Source organism: Sus scrofa, chromosome 10 (assembly GCF_054392235.1).
Source record: "Sus scrofa isolate SSC_HxYL_T2T_F1_AM1 chromosome 10, Sscrofa_HxYL_maternal_Yorkshire_Landrace_v2.0, whole genome shotgun sequence".
NCBI lineage: Eukaryota > Metazoa > Chordata > Mammalia > Artiodactyla > Suidae > Sus > Sus scrofa.
In genome coordinates, this window is record NC_139392.1 from 60,503,291 (window position 1) to 60,525,553 (window position 22,263).

The 22,263-nt window shown below is 43.4% G+C and overlaps 1 protein-coding gene across 1 annotated transcript in view; it reads right to left on the reverse strand.

Moving 5' to 3' along the window:
* Positions 1–21,000, reverse strand: part of ACO1 (aconitase 1) — a 63,889-nt gene extending 42,889 nt beyond the window's left edge. The window contains exons 1-2 of the mRNA XM_003357729.4: positions 20,900–21,000; positions 1,124–1,242 (exon numbers count right to left, since the gene is read on the reverse strand). Coding sequence (XP_003357777.1) covers positions 1,124–1,220 — 97 coding nt within the window. The 5' untranslated portion in view covers positions 1,221–1,242; positions 20,900–21,000. The remainder of the gene's footprint in view (positions 1–1,123; positions 1,243–20,899) is intronic.
* Positions 21,001–22,263: the final 1,263 nt, after the last annotated feature.

Here is a 22,263-nt window from a genome sequence, read left to right on the forward strand (position 1 = left end):
CTGATCTCAACAGTTTAAAATATAAGGATATTGAGAGTTCCCATTGTGGCTCAGTGGTTAATGAACCTGACTAGGATCCATGAGGACACAGGTTTGATCCCTGGCCTCCCTCTGTGGGTTAAGGATCCTGCATTGTCGAGAGCTGTGGTGTAGGTGGCAGATGCGGCTCGGATCTGGCGTTGCCATGGCTCTGGCATAGGCAGGTAGCAACAGCTTCAATTAGACCCCTCGCCTGGGAACCTCCATATGCCACAGGTGTGGCCCTAAAAAGACAAAAGACAAAAAATAAAATAAAATAAAATATAAGGACATTGAATGGATTTAGGAGTATTTTCTTTCTTTCTTTCTTTCTTTCTTTCTTTCTTTCTTTCTTTCTTTCTTTCTTTTTTTTTGTCTTTTTTGTCTTTTCCAGGGCCACACCCACAGCATATGGAGGTTCCCAGGCTAGGGGTCTAATTTAAGAAGTGAGAAAATAACCCCTTTACAATTACAATAACTAAAATCAAAGAATAGTCATATACATCTTTCAAAGGAAATAACCCACTCAGCATGATATAGGATGGTCATTGGTAACTGGGGTTTCTAGGATTACAATGGTAATTCATAAGAAAAGCTATTTTTTACAAAAGAAATGGTCCATCCTGATACATGAGAATTATTCACCAGTAATATCCAGAAAAGGCAAAAGTACAAAGGTAGAAAGTCATGGAGTTGGGAAAAAAAAAAAAAGACATGTTTTTGTTTTTCTTTTTATACCTACATAGTAGTTATTTAATCATGTCATCAACCCTCTGTGGGACTCAGCTTCCTCAGGACTTGTTATATTTTAAAACGTAACCCGATAGGATTGTTATTCGGGTTAAATAATATATATGTACAAACGCTCTCTATACTAAGTGTTATGTAAATGCTACATGTATGTAGTTATTATTACCTACTTGGAAGGGAGCAGTGTGAGAAGGGTGTGTGTGCATATTCCTGTGCCTAATCTAAGACCATTCAGCACTTGTCCACTATCTCCTCCCAACTCTTCTGAAGGCTAATTTATTATGTGACTTATTTATTATGCAGATGATATTCCAACAGCTGTCAGAGCATTTGCATCACAGAGCCATGTACCTACCATATCTTGAATCTTCCAATTTATTCAAATTGAAGAATTTCTTTCCTGGTTGTGCAGGATCCAGAGGCTCAGCAAGGTGTGCAAATGGGTTGCTCATGGTTCCTGATGGCCACGTGTCCCTGAAAAGGCCAGAGAACATTTAATTTCGGCTCTCAAAGCTGGACCTCATTTATTCCAATGGGCGTCTGCCCTTTTTGCAGTTATGGTACACGGTTATGTCAAGAAATCATTTGTTATCTTTTCAGAGTAGGTGGAAGGTAGGACAGAAATGAGTACAAAAATGACACCCTTAGCAAATAATAATGGGCTCTGTGACACCCTTGTGGAAACGAGTGTTTGCCTCTCAAGAGAGCATACAATCCCAAACTTCTTTTGTCTTATTTCTACAACTTTCCAGCATTCTTCCGCTGATGAGACATGAGGAAGAAGGGGAAATGAAGGATGTGTCGCATAGTAAATCTCAAACATATGAACTGATCTCTGAGCTGGACTCATGTTTTTGTTGACAGGAGGCAAGATGTCCTCAGAGCAGGTGACATTGTGCATTTGTATAAAACTCCAACTTTGGAAAAAGGGACTGGAAAGCAGTGGCTTTCTGTTATAAGGGTCTCTGCAGCCTCTGACACACTTCTGCATATGGTAGCAAGAATGTGTTCACATCAGGGAATCTTTAAGGTATGCCATGGTGGCTTAAAGGCCCAAACTCCCCAGTTGTGTTTGGAGAGGACCCTCTACCCCACCTCTTTGCAGAACGTCTGTATCTTTTTATAAATTATAAGTGGCGAACAAGAAAGGGCACTGTTCCTGGCCACCACCACAGAGATAAACAGTTATTTCAAATAGTTACACAACTTCAGAGCAAAGCAAAGCAGTTGGAGATGGGAGTTGGAAGACTTGCTTTCTAGTCCTGCCCCTTGGACAAAATCTTTAATCAATCCATTTGCCAACAGTCTTTTTTTTTTTTTTTTTTTTAATATATTTTATTGAAGTATAGTTGATTTACAATGTTAATTTTTATGGTACAGCAAAATGATTCAGTTATACACACACAAACACACACGTTCTTTTTCATATTCTTTTCCATTATGGTTTATCAAGGATATTGAATATAGTTCTCTGGGCTATAGAGTAGGACCTTGCTTATCCATGTTTGTGTATGCTAATCCCAAACTCCTAATCTTTCCCTCCCCCACCCCACACTCTTGGCAACCACAAGTCTGCTCTCTTTGTGAATCTATTTTTGTCTTGTAGATATCCTGATTTGTGTCATATTTTATTAATTTATTTTGACTCCACCCATGGCATATGGGCCAGGGATCAAATCTGAGCTGCCACTGCAACCTATACCACAGCTGCAGCAATGCAAGGTCCTTAACCACTGCGCTGGGCTGGGGATTGAACTCATGCCTCTGCAGTGACCTGAGATGCTGTAGTCAGATCCTTAACCCAATGCACCACAGCAGGCACTCCTTTGTCTAGTAAAGTGCCACATATAGGAGATATCATAATGGTATTTTCTTTGTCTTTCTGACTTATTTCACCTAGTACGATAATCTCTAGTTGCATCCATGTTGCTGTAAATGGCATTATTTCATTCCTTTTTCATGGCTGAATAATATTTCATTGTACATATGTGCCATATCTTCTCTATCCATTTCTCTATAATGGACATTTAGGTTGATTCTGTGTCCTGGCTATAGCAAATAGTGTTGCAATGAATATTGGGGTGTATGTATCTTTTTGAATTATGGTTTTCTCTAGATAGATGCCCAGGAGTGGCATTGCTGGATCACATGGTAGTTCTATTTTTAGTTTTTGAGGAACCCGCATACTGTTTCCCATAGTGGTTGCATCAGCTTACATTTCCACCAATGGTGTAGGAGTGTGCCCTTTTCTCCACACCCGCTCCAGCATGTTATTTGTAGACTTATTAATGACTGGTGTGAGATGGTAACTCCTTGTAGTTTTGATTTGTATTCCTCTAACAATTAGTGATAATAAGCATCTTTTCTTGGCCTATTGGTCACCCATATGTCTTCTTTGGATAAATGTCTATTTAGGTCTTCTGCCTATTTTTTGATTAGGTTATTTGTTTTTATTGCTGTTGAATTATAAAAGCTGTTAGCATATTTTGGAATTTAAGCCCTTGTCAGTTGCATCATTTTCAAATATTTTCTTCTAGTCTTTAGGTTATCTTTTCATTTTGTTTATGGTTTCCTTTGCTGTGCAAAAGCTTTTAAGTTTGATTAGGTCCCATCTGTTTATTTTTGCTTTTATTTCTATTGCCTTGGGAGACTGACCTAAGAAAACATTTATGTGGTTTATGTCAGAGACTGTTTTGCCTGTTCTCTTCTAGGAGTTTTACAGTGTCATGTCTTATATTTAAGTCTTTAAGCCATTTTGAGCTTATATTTTGTATGGTGTGAGAGTGTGTTCTGACTTCACTGATTTAAATGCAGCTGTCCAGCTTTCCTAACATTGCTTGCAGAAGAGACTTTTTTTCCATTGTATATTCTTGACTCCTTTGTCAAAGATTAATTGACCATAGGTGGGTGGGTTTACTTCTAGACTCTCTATTCTCTTCCATTGATCCATCATTCTTCAACAGTCTTGATTTTAAGATAAGAACAGTAACATTCCCCTACCTCAACCAGGGCTTTGTGAGTAAAGTGGTAAATGTTTAACTTATTTTGGGGATGACTGATATGGAATGATCAACATGTTCCTATAAAATGGAAAAAAAAGAGTATAGTATCTTACTTGACTTATGATGGAGTTACATCCCGATAAAGTCATTGTAAATTGAGAATATTATAAACTGAAATGCACTTAATGTAGTAACCTATTGAGTATCATAGTTTAGCCTAGCTTACCTTAAATATTCTCACAATGCTTACTTACATTAGCTTATAGTTGGACACGATCATCTAACTTTGTACAAAGCCCATTTTATTTATTTATTTATTTGTCTTTTTAGGGTCACACCCACAGCATGGCATATGGAGATTCCCAGGCTAGGGATCGTATCAGATCTACAGCTGCCGGCCTACGCCACAGCCACAGCAACGCCAGATCTGAGCCATGTCTGCGACCTACACCACGGCTCATGGCCACGCCGGATTCTTAACCCACTGAGCAGGGCCAGGGATCAAACCCTCAACCTCATGGTTCCTAGTCAGATTCGTTTCCGCTGTGCCACGACGGGAACTCCAAAAGCCCATTTTATAATGAAATGCCTCACATAATTTTTTGAATACTGTACTGAAAATGAAAAACAGAATGGCCATCTGGGTACAGAATGGGTGTAAAGGTAGCAGTTGTTTACCCTCATGATCGCATGGCCGACTGGGAGCTGCGGCTGTCACTGGCCAGTATCTCAAGAGAGACTGCACCGCACATCACCAGTCCAGGAAAATATCAAAATTCAAAATAGTTTCTACTGAATGCCAGTCACTTTTGCACCAATGTGCTCAAAAAAATCCTATGTCAAACTACTGTGAGTAGAGAACCATCGGTATAGAAAAACAACCATGGGGATAAAAAGTTACAAGAGTGCCTTGTCTCTATAGACATGTATCTTAAAGACACAGAAGAGACTGGTTCCTTTAGGAGGGACAGAGGCCTCAAAGTCAGGACTAGGAGGAAGCCTCAGATTCCTTGTATATCCCTCCGTATGTAGTGTTTGCATTTTTAACTGTGCACAAATATAACTGTTAGAAAACTAGTGAAAAACTCAAAAGAAATAGATCTGTGCTGTCTGAAGTCCAGCACCAGGTAGTTTTGGGGAGAAGTAGCTGGGCTAGGAGCAGTCCTGCCTTCCTGGAGTTACCAGTGTGGGAGGCGAAAGGATGGGCCAGGCACCTCTGAGGGGCAGGAGAGAATGCAGAGGAAAGGATGGGGCCATCTGCCCAGCACCTGCTTTGCTAGGCATTGCTTCTTCCCCCAGGTCCCAGGTGGTTTTTGCAGGAGCTTCCGTTTGGTGGGGGAGAGGGAAAGCCAATCAGCTGAAACAGAAGCTGAAAAAGAAGAAAGGCTGGCACAGGATGCTGGGGCATGTTGCAATTGTATTTATAAAAGCACATGCCCTGGACCATGTGCAAGTAGCATTACCTGGGCAACTTTCCTGTTCCCACCCATGAGTGATGGAATCAGAACTGACTGGGGAGGGGCAGGAGTCAGTAATCTCTCAGGTGTCTCTGACACATGTGGAGTTTGAGAATCATTGCTGTCACTGTGGAGTGCCAGCTGAGGAGCACTAATTCACAGAAAGCAGTGAGGTACCATGAAGAGTGTGTGATTGACAGGGGAAAGGAATCACAACTGAGATACCACCATGGTTCAGGAAGGGGCCTGACATGAGTGAGCACCACGTGGGGCCAGGCAGCCTGAGCCATGTTTGCCCATCTAAGGGCACGGTGGCCTCTTGGTTCCAGCAGAGGGCTGCAGTGCATGCAGGAATGCTGGCCCTGTGTGGCCAGGGCCAAATTTTCAAGAGAGGCTGGCAATCTGGATTTCTTTAGCAAGTCTTTTGATTTATAAATACTGGTATCTAAATTTTTCTAAACTACTGTGGGAGTCCGCAGCATGAGGGCCAAACCCAACACGCCTGTGGGTGCTATCTGACCTGTGTTCCTAATGTTTTGGAGGAATGGTAGGAAACCATAGAAAGAAAACTCCGGTGGGAAGCTCCAGAAGTGGTGGGAACCCCTCACTGTACTGGGTAGGGTAAGTGGTTCACATCTTTAAAAAGCCTTAAACCACTGAATCATCCCTGTCTCCATGTCAAGCTCTAAAGGGGCCAGATGCCCCAAGTTTGCCAAAATGCTGTGGTTAAACAAGTCACGAAGTTGTAGCCATATCTGCCAGAATGCAGCGAGGATGCAACATGTCAGTTTGCTTCCCTGTAGCTTAAAAATGCCCTGGGCAGAACTCTGGAAGCCTTAGCACAATTCCTGCTGTGCCTCCCACCCTACAAAACCAGCTAATATGTCAGCACTGATATAGTGACCAATATGGCTCTTGCAGAAAATGGCCTAGGTATTTGCAGAAAATGGCCTAAGTAAAGCACTCTCTGTCTGCCTCCTCTTCCCCTGAGGAACTTGTTAATTGTCCAGATTCACTATATAAATGAAAGAAATTTATGGATAAGCATTGAGAACCTGCCGTATAGCACTGGGAACTATGTCTAGTCACTTGCGATGGAGCATGATGGAGGATAATGTGAGAAAAAAAATGTGTGTGTGTGTGTGAGAGAGAGAGAGAGAGACTGGGTCACTTTGCTGTGCAGTAGAAAATTGACAATACTGTAAACCAACTATAATGGAAGAAAATAAAAATCATCATTAAAAAAAAGAAAGAAATTTTACCTGTACAAGTTAGGAGAAGAACCAGTTACTAATTACTAAGAATCAGTGCCTGCCAGGTACTTTACACCAGCATCTATAACTCTGACAACGTCTCTGTAAATTCCAGCCTATCATTATTCTCATTTTACAGCTGAGGAAACTGCAGCTCAGAGGGATGGAAATACTTGCCTCAGGGCACAAGTCCAGCAAGAGGCAGGGCTAGGTTTTGAGCTCTGGCTTTTTCCACCAGCCCCTTAGGGCTGCCTCCCTAGGTGTGGCAATTCTTGTTCTGAAGGCGGTGCTGGCTGGAGGTCACCAACCGACCCCCAGAGCTGAAAAAAGCCAGAAGACATTCATGGGCCTGAGAAATCCTCCTACAAGACTGTTTGAACACTAGAATTGCTTTTCTTTCTTTCCAGCAAGATGGTCTGAGCCAGGCATTGATTGTCACATGTCCCTTGCCACTCTTGAGCCACAGCTCAATGGAAAGCAGCAGCAGCTGTGTTTTTGCAACCCCAAACTAGTTTTGCTTGGAAATTGGGAAATGATCCCCTGACCCACATATAAGCCTGGAGGGTTCTGGAAATCAGAGCCACACCACAGTTTCACTTCTTCTATCATTCTCTTTTCAAATGCGCTTAGAGGAGTTCCCAGTGCTTTAGCAAGGCCAAGAGGAAGCCCAAACAACCACATTCCAAGGAGAGTGTGAGTAGGAAGATCTTTGGCTTGGGAACAGTGTAGATCTAGGTAAAATCTAAGCATCATTAATGCTACCTAGGTCTGTCTTACCCTGGGTAGAATCCTACTCCATTCTCAACCTTGAGTATTACTGTGGGACCTGCAGACCTCAAATTATCCCAGGATCTATGATTTTGCGAGAAACCCCACCAGCTGGCCAGGGAATCCCATCTACTTCCACAGCCACAAAGCACAGACCCCACTGTTTCAATTTCCTTCCTTATCTCCCACCTCTACTCCCTCTGCCTCCTTCCTGCCTTGTTTCTGTTTTATCTAATCCGAATTCAGTACTAATGAAAGAGAGGAATGAACAGAGAGAATCTAGGGGGGGGGGGAGGATGGAGTGTTATCCTTGGTTTTTTTGTTTTTTAGGAAGAGGGAAGAGTTAGTAGGCATGGAAATATGTTTGGGTTGCCCCTTTTCTATTCCACACAAGAAGATGGGACTGCATGGAGGCAAATAAAAAAAGAAGAAAAGAAAAGAGATTTTAAAAAAAAAGAAAAGAAGGGGAAATGATAATATCTTTTAAGTAGAGAGGTTGCAGTTCATTCAGAGCTTGTGCTTCTGTGGAGTTCCCACTGTGGCTCAGCGGTAATGAAACTGACTAGTATCCATGAAGACTTGGATTCGCTTCCTGGCCCTGCTCAGTGGGTTAAGGATCTGGCATTGCCGTGAGGTGTGGTGTAGGTCACAGATGCGTCTCAGATCCTGCATTGCTGTGGCTGTGGTGCAGGCTGGCAGCTGTAGCTCCAATTTGACTCCTAGCCTGGGAACTTCCACATACCATGGGTGTGGGGGGGGGAAAAGAACGTGTGCTTCCTGAACACTTGTATTCAGAACACCAGGACTGCTGACATTCATCTGGCCTCTGAATCAAGTGGGACAGGCAGACAGTTCTCCAACCAAAGAAATCCGAAAAGAGACACTTGCACTGTCTCTGAAACCTTTCACTCCATCTGTTCACATTTGGAAAGAAAAGGTCATTATTTGGTAGAGAAACAGTGTATCTCAAAGTAACCCATCCTGAGATACCAGCTAGGGGACTTGGCATCATCCTTAGAGGTACATTTTGTGCATGGAAGTGGGGGTGGGGGAAGGGAGCGCTGGACACCAGATTCTTAAAGTAAATCACTAAAAATACTAAATATTAGGCACAGGCAGGCAAGAGCTGAGACGCATGAACTATGCTCCCAGTAAAAAGGTGGAGGAAATTTAGAGCTGGGACTCCTCCCCAGCTTCAGACAGGCTTGCTGCCAACATACCCTTGGCCCCAATTCAGGACACTTGCAGGTGACTTGAAAAGGCACTTCACGTAGGTATATGTGGCATGGCATTAGGAACACCCTGATCTTAGGAGGCAATGAGATAAATTAGAGAATGGTGAGCTTTTGATAAAGAACCTTAGATATGACTAACATTCTCCTGATGGGGAAATAGAGGCCCTAAAAGAAGGTGACTGCCTGGGGTCACAGGATTAAAACTGGTAGACCCAGGAATAAAAAATAGAGCTGATTACTCCTCCAATAAAAAGCAAATTTCTAGCAGGGGGGAAAAATGCTTAAAATCCTTCATAAGTAGAGTTGGAAAAAGTACTACCTGGGCATATCAGTTTTCCGGCACGTTTGTGAGTTAGTTCTATAATCATTCACTGAACCTTCCATGTGGTTAGAAATTCCTGAAAACTGACTGACAGCTAAACTTTAGGAAAACAACTTTGTGGTTAAGCTGTTAACAGTCTGCTCTGGGTGACTAGTTGATTCCAAGAAAGGCAGAGGAGTCAGGGCAAATCAATTCTATTGCGGTAAATACCAGACACACCTCCTATTGTATATATAAATGAATACAAAAAAGAAAAATACAAAGTTAAGGCATATGGATGGCCAAGAGTCATATGAAAAGATGTTCAACATCACTAATCATCAGAGAAATGCAAACCCAAACCACAGTGTTGGTGGATTTACAAATCAAAACAACAGTCTCGCACCTGTCACAATGGCTATTATGAAAAAGACCACCGATGCTGGTGAGGATGTGGAGAGGGGGAGGAAGAGGGAACCTTCATCTGCTATTGGCAAAAATACCAATTGGTCCAGCTGCTGTGGAAAACAGTATGGAAGTTCTCAAAATCTAAAAATAGACCTATCATGATTCAGCAATTCCAATGCTGGGTATGTATCCAAAGAAAATCAAAACACTAATTTGAAAAGATACATGCACCCCAGTGTTCACAGTAGCGTTGTTTACAATAGCTAAGATGTGGAAGCAACCTGAGTATCCATCAACAGATGAATGGATCAAGAAGTTATGGTATATACATACACTGGAATACTACTCAGCTATAAAAAAGAATGAAAATTTTGCCTTCCATAACGACTGGACCTGGAGGGTATTGTGCTTAGTGAAATAAGTCAGAGAAAACTGGACAGCTACATGTGAAAGAATGAAATTAGAACATTTTCTTTTCTTTCTTTCTTTCTTTTTTTTAGGGCGGAACCCATGGCATGTGGAAGTTCCTAAGCTAGGGGTCGAATCCTAGCTATAGCTGCCGGCCTACACCACAGCAATGCAGGATCTGAGTCACGTCTGTGACCCACACCACAACTCACGGCAACACCAGATCCTTAACCCACTGAGCAAGGCCAGGGATCAAACCCATATCCTCATGGATACTAGTTGGGTTCGTTTCTGCTGCACCACAACAGAAACTCCTAGAAAATTTTCTAACACCGTACACAAAAGTAAACTCAAAATGGATTAAAAACTTAAATGTAAGACCAGAAACCATTAAACTCCTAGAAGAAAACATGGGTGGAACACTCTTTGACATAAGTTGTAGTAATATTTTTTGGGCCTGTCTCTTAAAGCAAAGGAAACCAAAGCAAAAATAAACAAATGGGACCTAATTCCCATTTGGTTTTGCACAACAAAGGAAATCATCTACAAAATGAAAAGACAACCTACTAAATTGGAGAAGATTTTGCAAATGATATGACTGATAAGGGGTTAGTGAATATACAGAACATATAAACAGTTCATACAGTTCAATACCAAGAAACAAACATCCCAATTTAAAAAATGAGACCTGGAAGGAACTATATGGAATCTGAAAATAAATGGAGTTCCCGTTGTGGCTCTGTAGTTAACAAATCCGACTAGGAAGCATGAGGTTGCGGGTTTGATCTATGGCCTTGTTCAGTGGGTTAAGGATCCGGCGTTGCTGTGAGCTGTGGTGTAGGTCACAGACGTGGCTTGGATCTGATGTTGCTGTGGCTGTGTCTGTGGCTGGCGGGTACAGCTCCAATTAGACCCCTAGCCGGAGAACCTCAATATGCCGTGGGTGTGGCCCTAAAAGACAAAGGACCACCCCCCCCCAAAAAAAACTATCATTCAGAGATATAAGAATTTATTTAAATCTCTTATTATTAAAATATGTAGGTTGTTTCCAAGTATTAACATTCAAACAATGCTTGCAACCTTTTATATACACTTCTTCAAATAGGTCCTTAATCCATTTCCTTAAACTCTGAGCTTTCACTTCCTAGAAGTGGGACTGCTGGGTGAAGGGCTCTGATATCCCTATCTGGTTGCACATCACCAGACTGCTTGGGAAAGGCTGTACCAATTTCATGACCCATCTTGGAAGCAGCCAGTAAATGGAGGTGCATAAACCAGGCAACATAATTGTCTTTCCCCTTTGCCAAATTGAGAGATTAAAAAGATAATCTTGAGCATTGCTCTAGTTAGTGAAGGTGAATACTTTTTCATCCCTTTGTTAGACATCTCAATTTCTTCTTCTGTAAACTGCCTGTCTGCCAGAAAAGCCAAACTGAGTGACATTAAGATGGTCTCTGGTGACCAAATGTTCTCATCTCCAAGGGGACCTCACTGAGCTATCCCTGTGGATGAGACGCCGTACTCCTGGAGAGGCAAGGACTGCCCTTGGCCTCTGTCTGATCTTGAGACTTGTAGTCTACAGAAGGGATCTCTAGAATCTGATGCAGTCTGACCCCATGCTCCAGTGTATTGTGAACCTAGTTGGTTATGGTAAGACGAGTGACTGATTGATTAGTTTATGCCATGGGCAAAAAATTCCCAGTGGGATCAGTAACCTGTGCTGTCACCTAGACAATTTCCAAGCCCTGGCAGCAGTCTTGCAAATGGGTTTTGTGAGGGAGACTGAGTAGAGGGCTGCCACACATCACTCTTGCTAGAAGACCACCTGAGACCATAAAACCAGCCGATAGGGATAACACCTATTTGGCACAGCCAGATTGGTAGAGATGTTTGGAAGAGTGGACTTGAATTTAGCTAAATGCCAAGGATCAGATAAAATAAAGGTCACCTTTTCAGGTCTCATTCCAGCCTTTGGAGTCTATAAATGCAAGATTGAGCGCTTCTACTATCAGAGTTGAATCCTCTTAGATTGTCTTATGATAGAGAAAGAAGCATGAGGAGTTCCCTTCATGGCTCAGTGGTTAATGAAACTGACTGGAATCCATGAGGATGCAGGTTCGATCCCTGGGGTTAAGGACCCCATGTTGCTATGAGCTGCTGTGTAGGTCGAAGATGTGGCTCCAATCTGGCAATGCTGTGGCTGTGGCCAGCGGCTGTAACTCCGATTTGACCCTTAGCCTGAGAACTTCCATTTGCTGCACATATGCCCTAAAAAGCCAAAAAAAAAAAAGCATGGATCTGAACCAGTCCTACAACCAACCCCAGGCTTTCTAAGCACCAATAGGAAAGAGGAAAGAGCAGAGGAGAGGCATAACCCTGGGTAGCAGAACTCCTATCAATTACAGGGTGGGGAGAATAGGGTTTTTAGGGGAGTGGAGGATGTGCATATCACTTTACCGGGGAGTCTGTATAGTTTGAAAGAGCTTTCAGGTGATTAGTGAGAGAATCACTGCCCTATGGTCTAAAGTACAGTCAACACAACCCAAATTGTTTACTTAGGATATCTAAAGATCCCCAAGAGCGGCTTTTTAAAAATCTACACAGGCAAACAACCCAAAGAGTTTTCTCCTGCATATCATGGGGTTTACCCACCTCTCTTCCTCTCTTCTCATATTTTCTAAATATACCCTTCCTGAATTTTCCTGCCTTTCCCAACTCCAGAGTTAAAGTAGTATCAGTGCATCTCTCAGAGTTAATTCCGTTCACTGCAAAGATTAGCTGTGCTTCATTTTTTTTTTTTCTGTTTAAAGAGAAGTTAATTGGTCCCAATCCCAAACTGACTGTTGTGTATCTAAACGTCCTGCTACGTATAAACAACATTTTGTCAAAAGCGAGAGTCCACGGATGTCCGTGTAAATATAAACAAGATCAAGGTCAGAACCATTCAAGGCAGCAAACCACCACGGCTTGTCAACTCAGTTCTTTTTACAAAGTAGAGAGCTGGAAATATTCGTTCTTTACTTGATGCAGATGCATCTGGGAAATTGGAATAACTAAATATCTTTTTTCCCAGAGACCAAGTCACCTCTTTGATCATCTTAGCTGTTCATAAAAGTACAGAAACAACACAGAAATCTCTTAAATGTGATACTTGTAACCAAAAGAATTTGAAAGGAGAAGCCATAAGTGCAATTGTCTATTTGGGGAGAGAATGAAAGAAAGAAAAGAAGAAGAGTAGTGCAGAAGGAGGGTCTTGGAGAAAGAATGGCTTTTAAACAATACAACCAAGTCCATCAACACATTTTTCTTGAGCACTAATTAATGCAAGGTGCACTTTACACCACAAAAATGAACAAGACTCGCCTTCAGAAAGCTCTGCCATCACACAATAACCTGTCTCTTTTTGCTAAATTTTTAAGTTATCAGTCTATTTTCACTTCTTCTCTCTTATCCTAGACCATTGGCCAGAATGCTTCACATGTATTCCTAGATTTCTTAAAAGAGCTGTAACAGTTTTTAAATGATTCAGTTTCATTCTGAAGAAGCCATATAGCCTTCCTGTGCCTCACTTTCCCAGTTGATGATCTAAAAAGTTCCTTCTGAGGGAAAAAATTCTATGAGATTATTTCATTCATGTATTCAATGTATATTTAATGTTAACCATCTAATACGTGCCAGGAACTGTTTTAGGCATTGGGAATGCACCCAGGAACAAAACTGACAACCCCTCTTCAGGATACTTCCATTTTAGTAAAAAGAAATAGACAAAACAAATAAATGAAGGGCAGGTGGAATGTCAGGCTGTGACCAGTTCTGTGGATACAGCAAGAGGAGGGCAGTAGGAAGGGTACGCCTGGAAGGGTTTCAGGAGATCAAAGAGGCTTCACAAAGAGGTGAGGAGTAGAGGGCCAGCCACCGTAGAGACTCTAAGGACAAATTACAAAGTACTCTCCAAACTTTACCCTTGGTCTATATCGTACGCTTCCAACATTGGGATTTAGGTTTGGTAGGAAATTAACTCAGAACATCAAAGTATTAAATTGTCAGTTAAAAAGTAGCTACTTCCTGAAATTTAACCTTTCTGTTTCCCTGAACCTCATTAAGTAACACTGGAAATTTTCAGGATGTATGATAAAAATGATCATGACTCACTTAGGAGATGTGCATAGCCCTGCCAAAGGCAGTGGTCAAGCTTCGGGGAACCAGGGCCAAGGCCATGACACTGTCTTATCAAGTGGCTCCTGCTTCTTTAAGGTCCCCCTATTCCAGACTCAGTAGCTAAGATGGCACAACACCATATGTAATTCCCAAAAGAGAACACTTACCTGACACATCCTTTAAGCTCATTTTAAATTAACTATAGTAACATACACTCCAAAGAACAGAAAGAGTTATTTTCTGTGGGCTAATATAATCAGAATTTCACAAAAAGTCTTCAGATTTCTAATTCCAGAGATCGACTGAGAAAAGAAAGTTCTTGTGGGATCATGAAACATTTGTCCAGAAAGTATAGCAAGAAGCAGTTGGGAGCGGGGGCAGCAGCAGTAGTTAACAGCCTGGTCAATAACCATTATTTACGAAGGCGGTGTAGTTTCTTCAAACTCTGAACTCATTTTGTAGATTGGTAATGAACTTCTCTAACTCAGATTTAGGAATTAGAGTGTCACCACAAAAGGCAGACTGTCAGGCTGCCAGAGGTCTCCCAGGGCAGCATTTCTCTCCATGAATTCACCATGTTTCTGAGGTCATCAACCCCCACCCACTTCAGCACTGCTTGGACTCAAGAATGACTCGTGCTAGTAGTGTTCCTGGAAGCTTGAGGTATAAACCCACATGTTTCTTAGTTTTCCAGAAGAAAGGCAGCTGCCGGGAGGCTGTGAGGTTCCTGTTTTCTGACCAGCACATTCTTTCCTGGTATAGCCATGTAGTTAGGAGCTGGAAACCTGCAGTCTGACTGCAGGTGTCTTGAGAGGGAACTCAAACTCAAATTCAAGTCCATCCAAACTTAAGCCCAGCTGTAGTCTCATCTTAGTGGCCCACATGGTGGCATGGCATCTACATGCAATGGCCATTTCATTGGGTCAAAGATGTGACAAGTAACAGAGCAGCATACCACCATGATGTATCTGGTACCTGGGCCTCACTGAATTGTCTCAGAGAAGGGACTAATGTTGATTCATTCATACATTTGACATTGGTGGACACTGATTTGGCGTTGATGGGATAAAGAGAGCAGAGTCCCTCTCGCCCTTCAGTGATGCAAAGATTGGAGAGGAGGTTACGACACTGCTCAGCAGTCCATGCTATATTAGTAGTGGATGGGTTGCTTGTGGGGTGCACCTTATCTGCATTGTCTGATAGGGTCCCTCAACAACTGTGAGAAAGGCATCACCATCCCATTTTACAGATGAGAAGACTGAGGATTGGGGAGGGTAAGTAACTTGCTAGTGCCCTGTGAATAGTAAGTGGCCAGGCTGGGTGTCAAACTCAGGCCCCTGATGCCTGGACTCGCTCCCTTGCGCCATGCTGCCCCCAATAGGTGGCACAAGGAATAGCATTTTATAGTCACTCTTCGTCCCAAACCCCTAATTAACTAAATGGATTAAAGAAGTTAAATCTAAAGTAAAATAAAAATAAAATAAAATAAAAAAAGAGTTCCTATCTTGGCACAGCAGAAATGAATCAGACTAGGAACCATGAGGTTGTGGTTCGATCCCTGGCCTCGCTCAGTGGGTTAGGATCTGGCATTGCCCTGAGCTGTGGTACAGGTCGAAGATGTGGCTCAGATCTGGTGTTGCTGTGGCTGTGGCGTAGGCCTGCAGCAATAGCTCTGATTTGACCCCTAGCCTGGGAACCTCCATATGCCACAGATGCGGCCCTAAAAAAACAAACAAACAAAAAAGGAAGTTAAATCTCACTTTAAAATGGTCTTCAAACTCTAAGGTACATATGTGAGGACTACATAGTCAACCTCTAATTTCCCCTAAAATATCCTTGATTTTGGCAAAATTCGTATGATAGATAACTTTTCAAGTATTGGTTGATGTCAGAAACCCATCATCACCAGGCATCACTAGCTGTTAAGATGCAACTGATTCCTTATCTGAGCAAACAGGGGTTTTATGAAACATAATTCTTAAAACCAATCAGGAGGCTGGTCTTGACCCCACCACTGTTACAGAAGTGTACTGAGTCTGTCTGTGCAGCTCTTGTAGGTAATGACCACAATGATTTGTTCACTTTTCTTTTCAACCTAAAATTCAAGCCTCGTGACCATGTGGGAGGACAGTCAGTCTTGGACTGACACGCCCTCTTTGCAAACTGAGCCACAATGTGTACTTTGCTTTGTAATTTTACAGTAACAGTCGTGGAAGGATGATGAGGTTAAGGAATAATTATGTGCTCACACGTCAATTTGAGTAAAAGCCCAGGCAGTTCACACTATTCAAAAATGGGTTTCCCCAGAGTTCTCAAGTTACAAAAAGAGAATGAGAAAAACCCCACCAGTGTTCACGCACAGCGGCCTGGCTGATTCATCAGAAAGTGGATTAACTTTTACAACAAAAACTAAAGGGGAACCTGAGATATGATTGGTTCAGAGAATGTGACATCACTTTGGTTAGTTGTGTGTGTGTGTGTGTGTGTGTGTGTGTGTGTTTGCTGCATATGGAAGTTCCCAGCTAGGGGTCAAATCGTAGCTGCAGCTGCCGGCCTATACCACAGCTCACAGCAACATCCAGTCCCTGACCCACTGAGAGAGACCAGGGATCAAACTTGCATCCTCATGGATACTAGTTGGATTTGTTTCCACTGTGCCACAACGGAATGTCCCTAGTTCTGTGTTTTTAGGGATAGATTTATACTTCAAGAACCTGGTCTGGCTCCCAAACACCTATAATGCTTAGAGAGAAGAGCTTCCTGTCTTTACATGTTTCCAACATCTAATCCCAAAGCCATTTGGTGCTAATCTACACTTAAAATCAGACTCTGCCACTTTCTGCCCTAGACAAGATTCACTCTGCTTAAACTTCGGTTTACTTCTTTGCAAACTTAAGGTAACAATACCTGCACTGCCCTGCTCTGCCCAGCTCACAAGGGCGGCTGTGATAATGAAATGGGGCAGCAGATGAAGAACTGGTGGACAATGGGAATAACTCTGTATCTGTGAGCTTCTATTATTCATGGGATTGACTGACGTCACCTTCTTCATGAGGCATGTGGATCCTAAATGTAACCTATTTCTTTTACTGAAGATTTAAACCTACCTCTTAAAACACCATAGATATTCTAAAAACAATTTTAGAATCAGAGAAGAACTAAATGCTCCAGATTAAAAAAATGAAACAAATGTGGGGGAAGGGGGGGAACACAACAAAACACGTATGGAAAAAGGACAACAGACCGTAAAGACATTTTCCTCCAAAAAAAAAATCTGCCTTTTTTATATTGGCTCAAATGGAAAATTCTTTTTGTTGCAGTTCTTTAAAATTCTTAAAAATCTTGTAGGTGAGATAAAATATTTGTGCTCCTAGGCAATACCTGAATTTTTCCCTTTGAACGTGATGCATTTCTCTTGCAATCAACATTTTTCTCCAAAAACATAATTAATTTAAATCTAGCATCTACTTCTTGAGCGTCTTTGTTGCATTAAACATTGTTAAACTCCACAGGAGAAAAGGAGATAAGGAAAACCTTGTTTCACATGAATATTATGAAGATTACTATCTGACAAGGAGACTAAGATAAGCATGCAAAGAACTATAATATGTTAGGGGTCATAAGACAGGTCACAGGAAAGACAGCTACAATATGGGAGTTGAGAAAGGCTTAGCAGAGGAGAACTGAGAGAAGGAAAGAGGGAAGATTGATTTAGAGGGGAAGGCAGAGAGGAAAGCACATGCAGAAGCAGAGAAGTGGGACCACACAGCGAGTGCTCAAAGTCCACCCAGGGCTCAGCTGACATGAGGGTAGAAGAATTTTAAGATTTTGCAACAGCAGCCAGGTCATGCACATTACTAAAAAGACACAACAAATACTTTCTTGTTAGTTTATACAGTTGAAAATGAAGATGCTTACTCCTAGAAGAGGGAAAAAAAAAGAGTTTGAGGAAATGTTTAAATGAAACAAGACTCTGGCCAAATGTTAATGCTCATAATTGTTGAAGCTGGGGATTTAGACTCTCCACTTTGTGTGTCTGAAATTTTCCATTAAAAATGGCTTGAAAAGATATGAAGGCTGGAGTTCCCGTTGTGGCTCAGCGGAAACGAATCTGACTAGCATCCATGAGGACACAGGTTTGATCCCTGGCCTTGCTCAGTGGGTTAAGGATCCGGCGTTGCCATCAGCTGTGGTGTAGATCGGTGTAGCTCGCAGATGTGGCTCAGATCTGGTGTAGCTACAGCTTGGATGTGACCCTTAGCCTGGGAACCTCCATATGCTGTGGGTGCAGCCCTAAAAAGACAAAAAAAAAAAAAGAAGAAGAAGAAATGAGGCCATTCGGTTTGGGGAGAGGGTCAGCTGACGGCTTCTCAGGTGAGGGTGCTACTCTGATAAAGGACTTTCTAATCTCTAGGTCGCTTGGAGGGAGAAGGCAGGGCTGAGGTTGGAGCTGACTCTACAGGGGGAAGAAGACACTGCTCAGTGTGATTTAGGTCTGCATGGGTCCTGTTTTTTCTGTTTTCAGGTTATAAAAGCAATACACAAATGCATGCCTCTCACTCCATACTTCTTTCTCCGCCTCCCACTGAAGAAAGGGAGTAAGTAGCATGGGCCTATTCAGGGCTCTGGTGGTTAAGTCAAGCTAAGAAAAATGAAGGCAACTATGTTGTCCTCGGTGTACAAGTAACCATAGGGGTTGTTTTTCGTCATATCAAGTGTGACGCTTGCTTAGTACTTACTAGAAAGTATTAATAAGCAAAGCGAAGAACATCTAAAAACACACTGAACCCACAACCAAGAGAAAAATCACTCAGCGTTTGGCGCAGCTTTCGCCTCTGTCCACGCATGTGCAGATCTGTATGTACATGCACAAACTTTCTCTCCTCATAGCAACAGGATCACAGGGAAAGAGTCTTGGATAACATGTTTTTCAGTTTCACTGTGTTGTATGACATTTCATGGAGCAGCATTTTATAACATCAGTTTAAGGGCTGCATCATAATCCATTAAAGAATACTCCTTTCTGGTACTTCTAACCTTGGGCAGGGGTTTATGGCAGACTGTTCAATAAACTGTTTTGCTCTGGGAGGGCTCTTTCTCTCCATATTATTTTGAGTTAATATGTACTAGTATCATATACGTCCGTTCGGAAATCAGAAATGTGATGGGACAATTCAAGTCATTTGTTTTATCAGGAGAGAGGAAGTGACGGTAACATTCTTACCAGAGAAATGATCCTTTAAAAAGTATAGGTTGTTGGGATTTTAGGTTTTTGTTTTCTCTGTTTTCAGGTGGTAAAAGCAATACACGAATGCTGCAAGCTAGGCAGACCTGTGATATTACAAAGAGTAACAGGTTCCTTCCATGGACTCTGGATACCACTGCCTGGAACTGGCTACTGTTAATAGTTTGGTATGCCTGTCTTCCACATATTTATAAGGCTACATATATGTGTGAACAAGAAGCCAAGGAAATGATCCAGTGAGGGATCACACCTACCACACACCAGCAGGCAGGACAGACACTGAATTCTGGCAGGGGCTAAGGAAGGGCCACTCACAGGGACATAGCTCTGAAAGTGCAAAGTGAAGGAGCCCCAAGATTGGGGGGATCATATTCCAATAAACTCCAGGCCACACAGCCACTCACAGAAATGAACATGGAGGAAAGGAAGGCAAAAACATGCCTCCCTGTTCTTTTGGAAATGAACTTCTCAACTTGCACAAACTCCTCCACACTTGGCCCCGGCTCCCCATCGGCAGGTCTCTGAAGGCACAGGTCCTGTGTGCCACATGACTGCCACAATCTGGACACGCACGGCTCAGCTCTGCAGGCAGCCAGAGGCATCTGAGAGCCCTGCCGGTTTCCAGAGTGAGGTCAGGCTTGGCTGAACCTACCAGAGGTTAACACTGTCCACACAGGGGGTGGTGTGTGTTCCCATTCAGAGAAAGATCACAAATAAGCGGGCCTAAAGCCCGGTGAAGTGACTAAAGCCTCTGAAGCATTTCCTTAGACCAGTGGTTCTCAAAGTGTGGTACTGGGGACCCAAGAGAGCCACGTGGTCAAAACCATTTCATAATAATACCAAGATGCTATTTGCTATCCTCACTCTCACATTTTCAGGAGTCTACAGTGCAGTTTTCCAGAGGCTATATCACATGTAATAGTGCAACAGTCTGAATGCAGAAGCAGATGTAGGAATCTAGCTGCTGTCTATTACACCTGACATTAAAGAGATTTGCAAAAATACAATACAATGCCACTCTTCCCATTAAGATTCCGTTTTGAAAAGAATGGTTATTTTTATGAAAATATATCAACATATAATACATCCATTATTATTTTTAACTGAATTTCTAAATAAACATTTCTGTTTTAGTTATGTATGGTACATATACATATAACCCACATAAACCAAAGTCCTAAGTAAAGGGGTTTTTGACTCCTTCCCCCAAAGTTTGAGAACGGCTATCCTAGAGGCTGTCCAGACTCCCTACCCTGTCCAGACTCCCTACCTCCCTACCCCTACACCCTCACCCTACCTCCTCACACCACCCCCTGAGGAGGGTTCTAAGTGTGGCAGGGAGGGAGGATGGGCCATTCTAAAGTGCTGGCTGAATTAGGAAAGGCAGCCTGTGCTCCTTCCTGGATCTCTGAATCCAATAGGACGGGCTCTGTGCCCACCCCTTCCACGAGGGTCTCTTCCCCCTCCATTTTCATTTCAGCAGTTAGTGTGGACTCCCCATCTGTGCCCTCCTCAGTGCGGATTTCCCTATCTGGCCACCCGCAGCTCCGTGAGAGGCGCACACCCTCTTTGGGGTTAGGACTTCCCAGATCAGCCCGAACTGTCTCAACGTGGATTCTTCCGGCGGCCCGAACAGTCCAGGCAAATAAGGCTGAGGGGAGCCATTTCCCTGTCCACCGCGCGGCACAATCTGGGGACAGGGCGAGGGGTCAGTCCCCAGGAACTAGTCCCCGATTCTCCCCTCGGCCTTCCCCGGATCCTCGCCCGGGCCACCTTGTGCGCTGCAGCCGGGCGCCGGGAAGGTGCCCGGGTGCCGCGGGCTCGCACCCACCCCGCCTGGGCCGGAGCGGGCAGCGCTCTGGCCTGGGGACGTCAGTCGGGCCGCGTAGTACTCACCGGTACTGCACGGCAGGGTCTGACGGGCGGCCCGGCACCAGGCTGCGGGGCGCTCCAGTGCGCTGCTTGGTTCCAGCCGCTGCCTCCGAGCGCCTCCCTCTGTCGCCCTCGGGCCACCGGCCGAGGGGCGGAGCCGGGGCGGGGCGATGGTGGGGTGGCCGGTGCCCGACTAGGACCCGAGGCCCGAGGGGCGGGGTGGGGCGGGGCCTGTAGGCTGCGGGAGACCTCGCCCCCGCACGCCGGAGGGAGGGTGGCTAGAGGTCGCTGGCCGGAAGCTGTCTCCGGCCAGGATCCTCCTCCGTGGGCCCAGGGCCTGGGACACGCTCTCTATGGGGAGTGGAGTGTGACTGCCCGGCTCGCTAGAAAGTAAGCCCAAGGCGCGGGGAAGAAATGCTGCATTTTAAAATGATTTGGCCGTCTCGGTGGAGGCTTCATTATCTGGCGCCCTGGTACCTGCGGTCACCTCCCCTCTCTTTCCTTTTGCCCCCACCCCCACCCCTGTCTTTAATGACTTGCAAAGCACGCTGAATGACTTGCGGGGACTTCAAAGTTTCCATGATTACGAATGCAGAGTTTAAACGTTAATTTTTTTATTTTATTTATTTATTTTTTAATGTGTAACAACACTTCCTAATGCAGGCTGTTCACTTCTCAGAAGTCAGAGACATGGCCGAGTTGACACTGAGTGGGTTTTTTTGTCTGCACCGGCTTTGATATGTTGCTTGGAGTTGCGCCTGCTCAGGCAAATGTGGATGATTAGGTCTTTCTAGATGAAAGGTGAGATATTCTTGCCCAGTTTATATAGAGAGTGATTATAGTTTTCTGTCTTGAGTTTCTGAATAAAAGGATGAATAAATAATAACTAATACTGATTCCGGCTGCTACCAGTTACCATGTACTTACTCTGCCAGGGCCCTGTGATGCATATGTTATTCAGTTCATTTCTTCCAATTGCCCCATAAAGGGAGAAATATGACCTTGTTTTGCAGACATGAAATGTTCCTTAGCTGGGATTCAGTCCCCAGGGATTTCTGACTTAAATGGGGCTTAAGCCCCATTTCATCATGCTGCACGGTAGGCTATAGCTGTCCCCTACTTAAATTTTATATTTAAATATAAAAGGTTATCTTTAATTTTGAAAGAGGACATATCCCTTTTATTTCCAGTATGGGAGAAGACTTTTTTCTCACCCACTTTCTAAAGTCCTTTCATTCACTTTCATTGAACAAACTCCAACCTGAGGAATTCCCATTGTAGCTTACTGGGTCATGAACCCAAACAGTGTCCATGAGGACTTGCGTTCAATCCCTGGCCTCGTTCAGTGGACTAAGGATCTGGCGTTGCTGCCTTGAGCTGTGGTATAG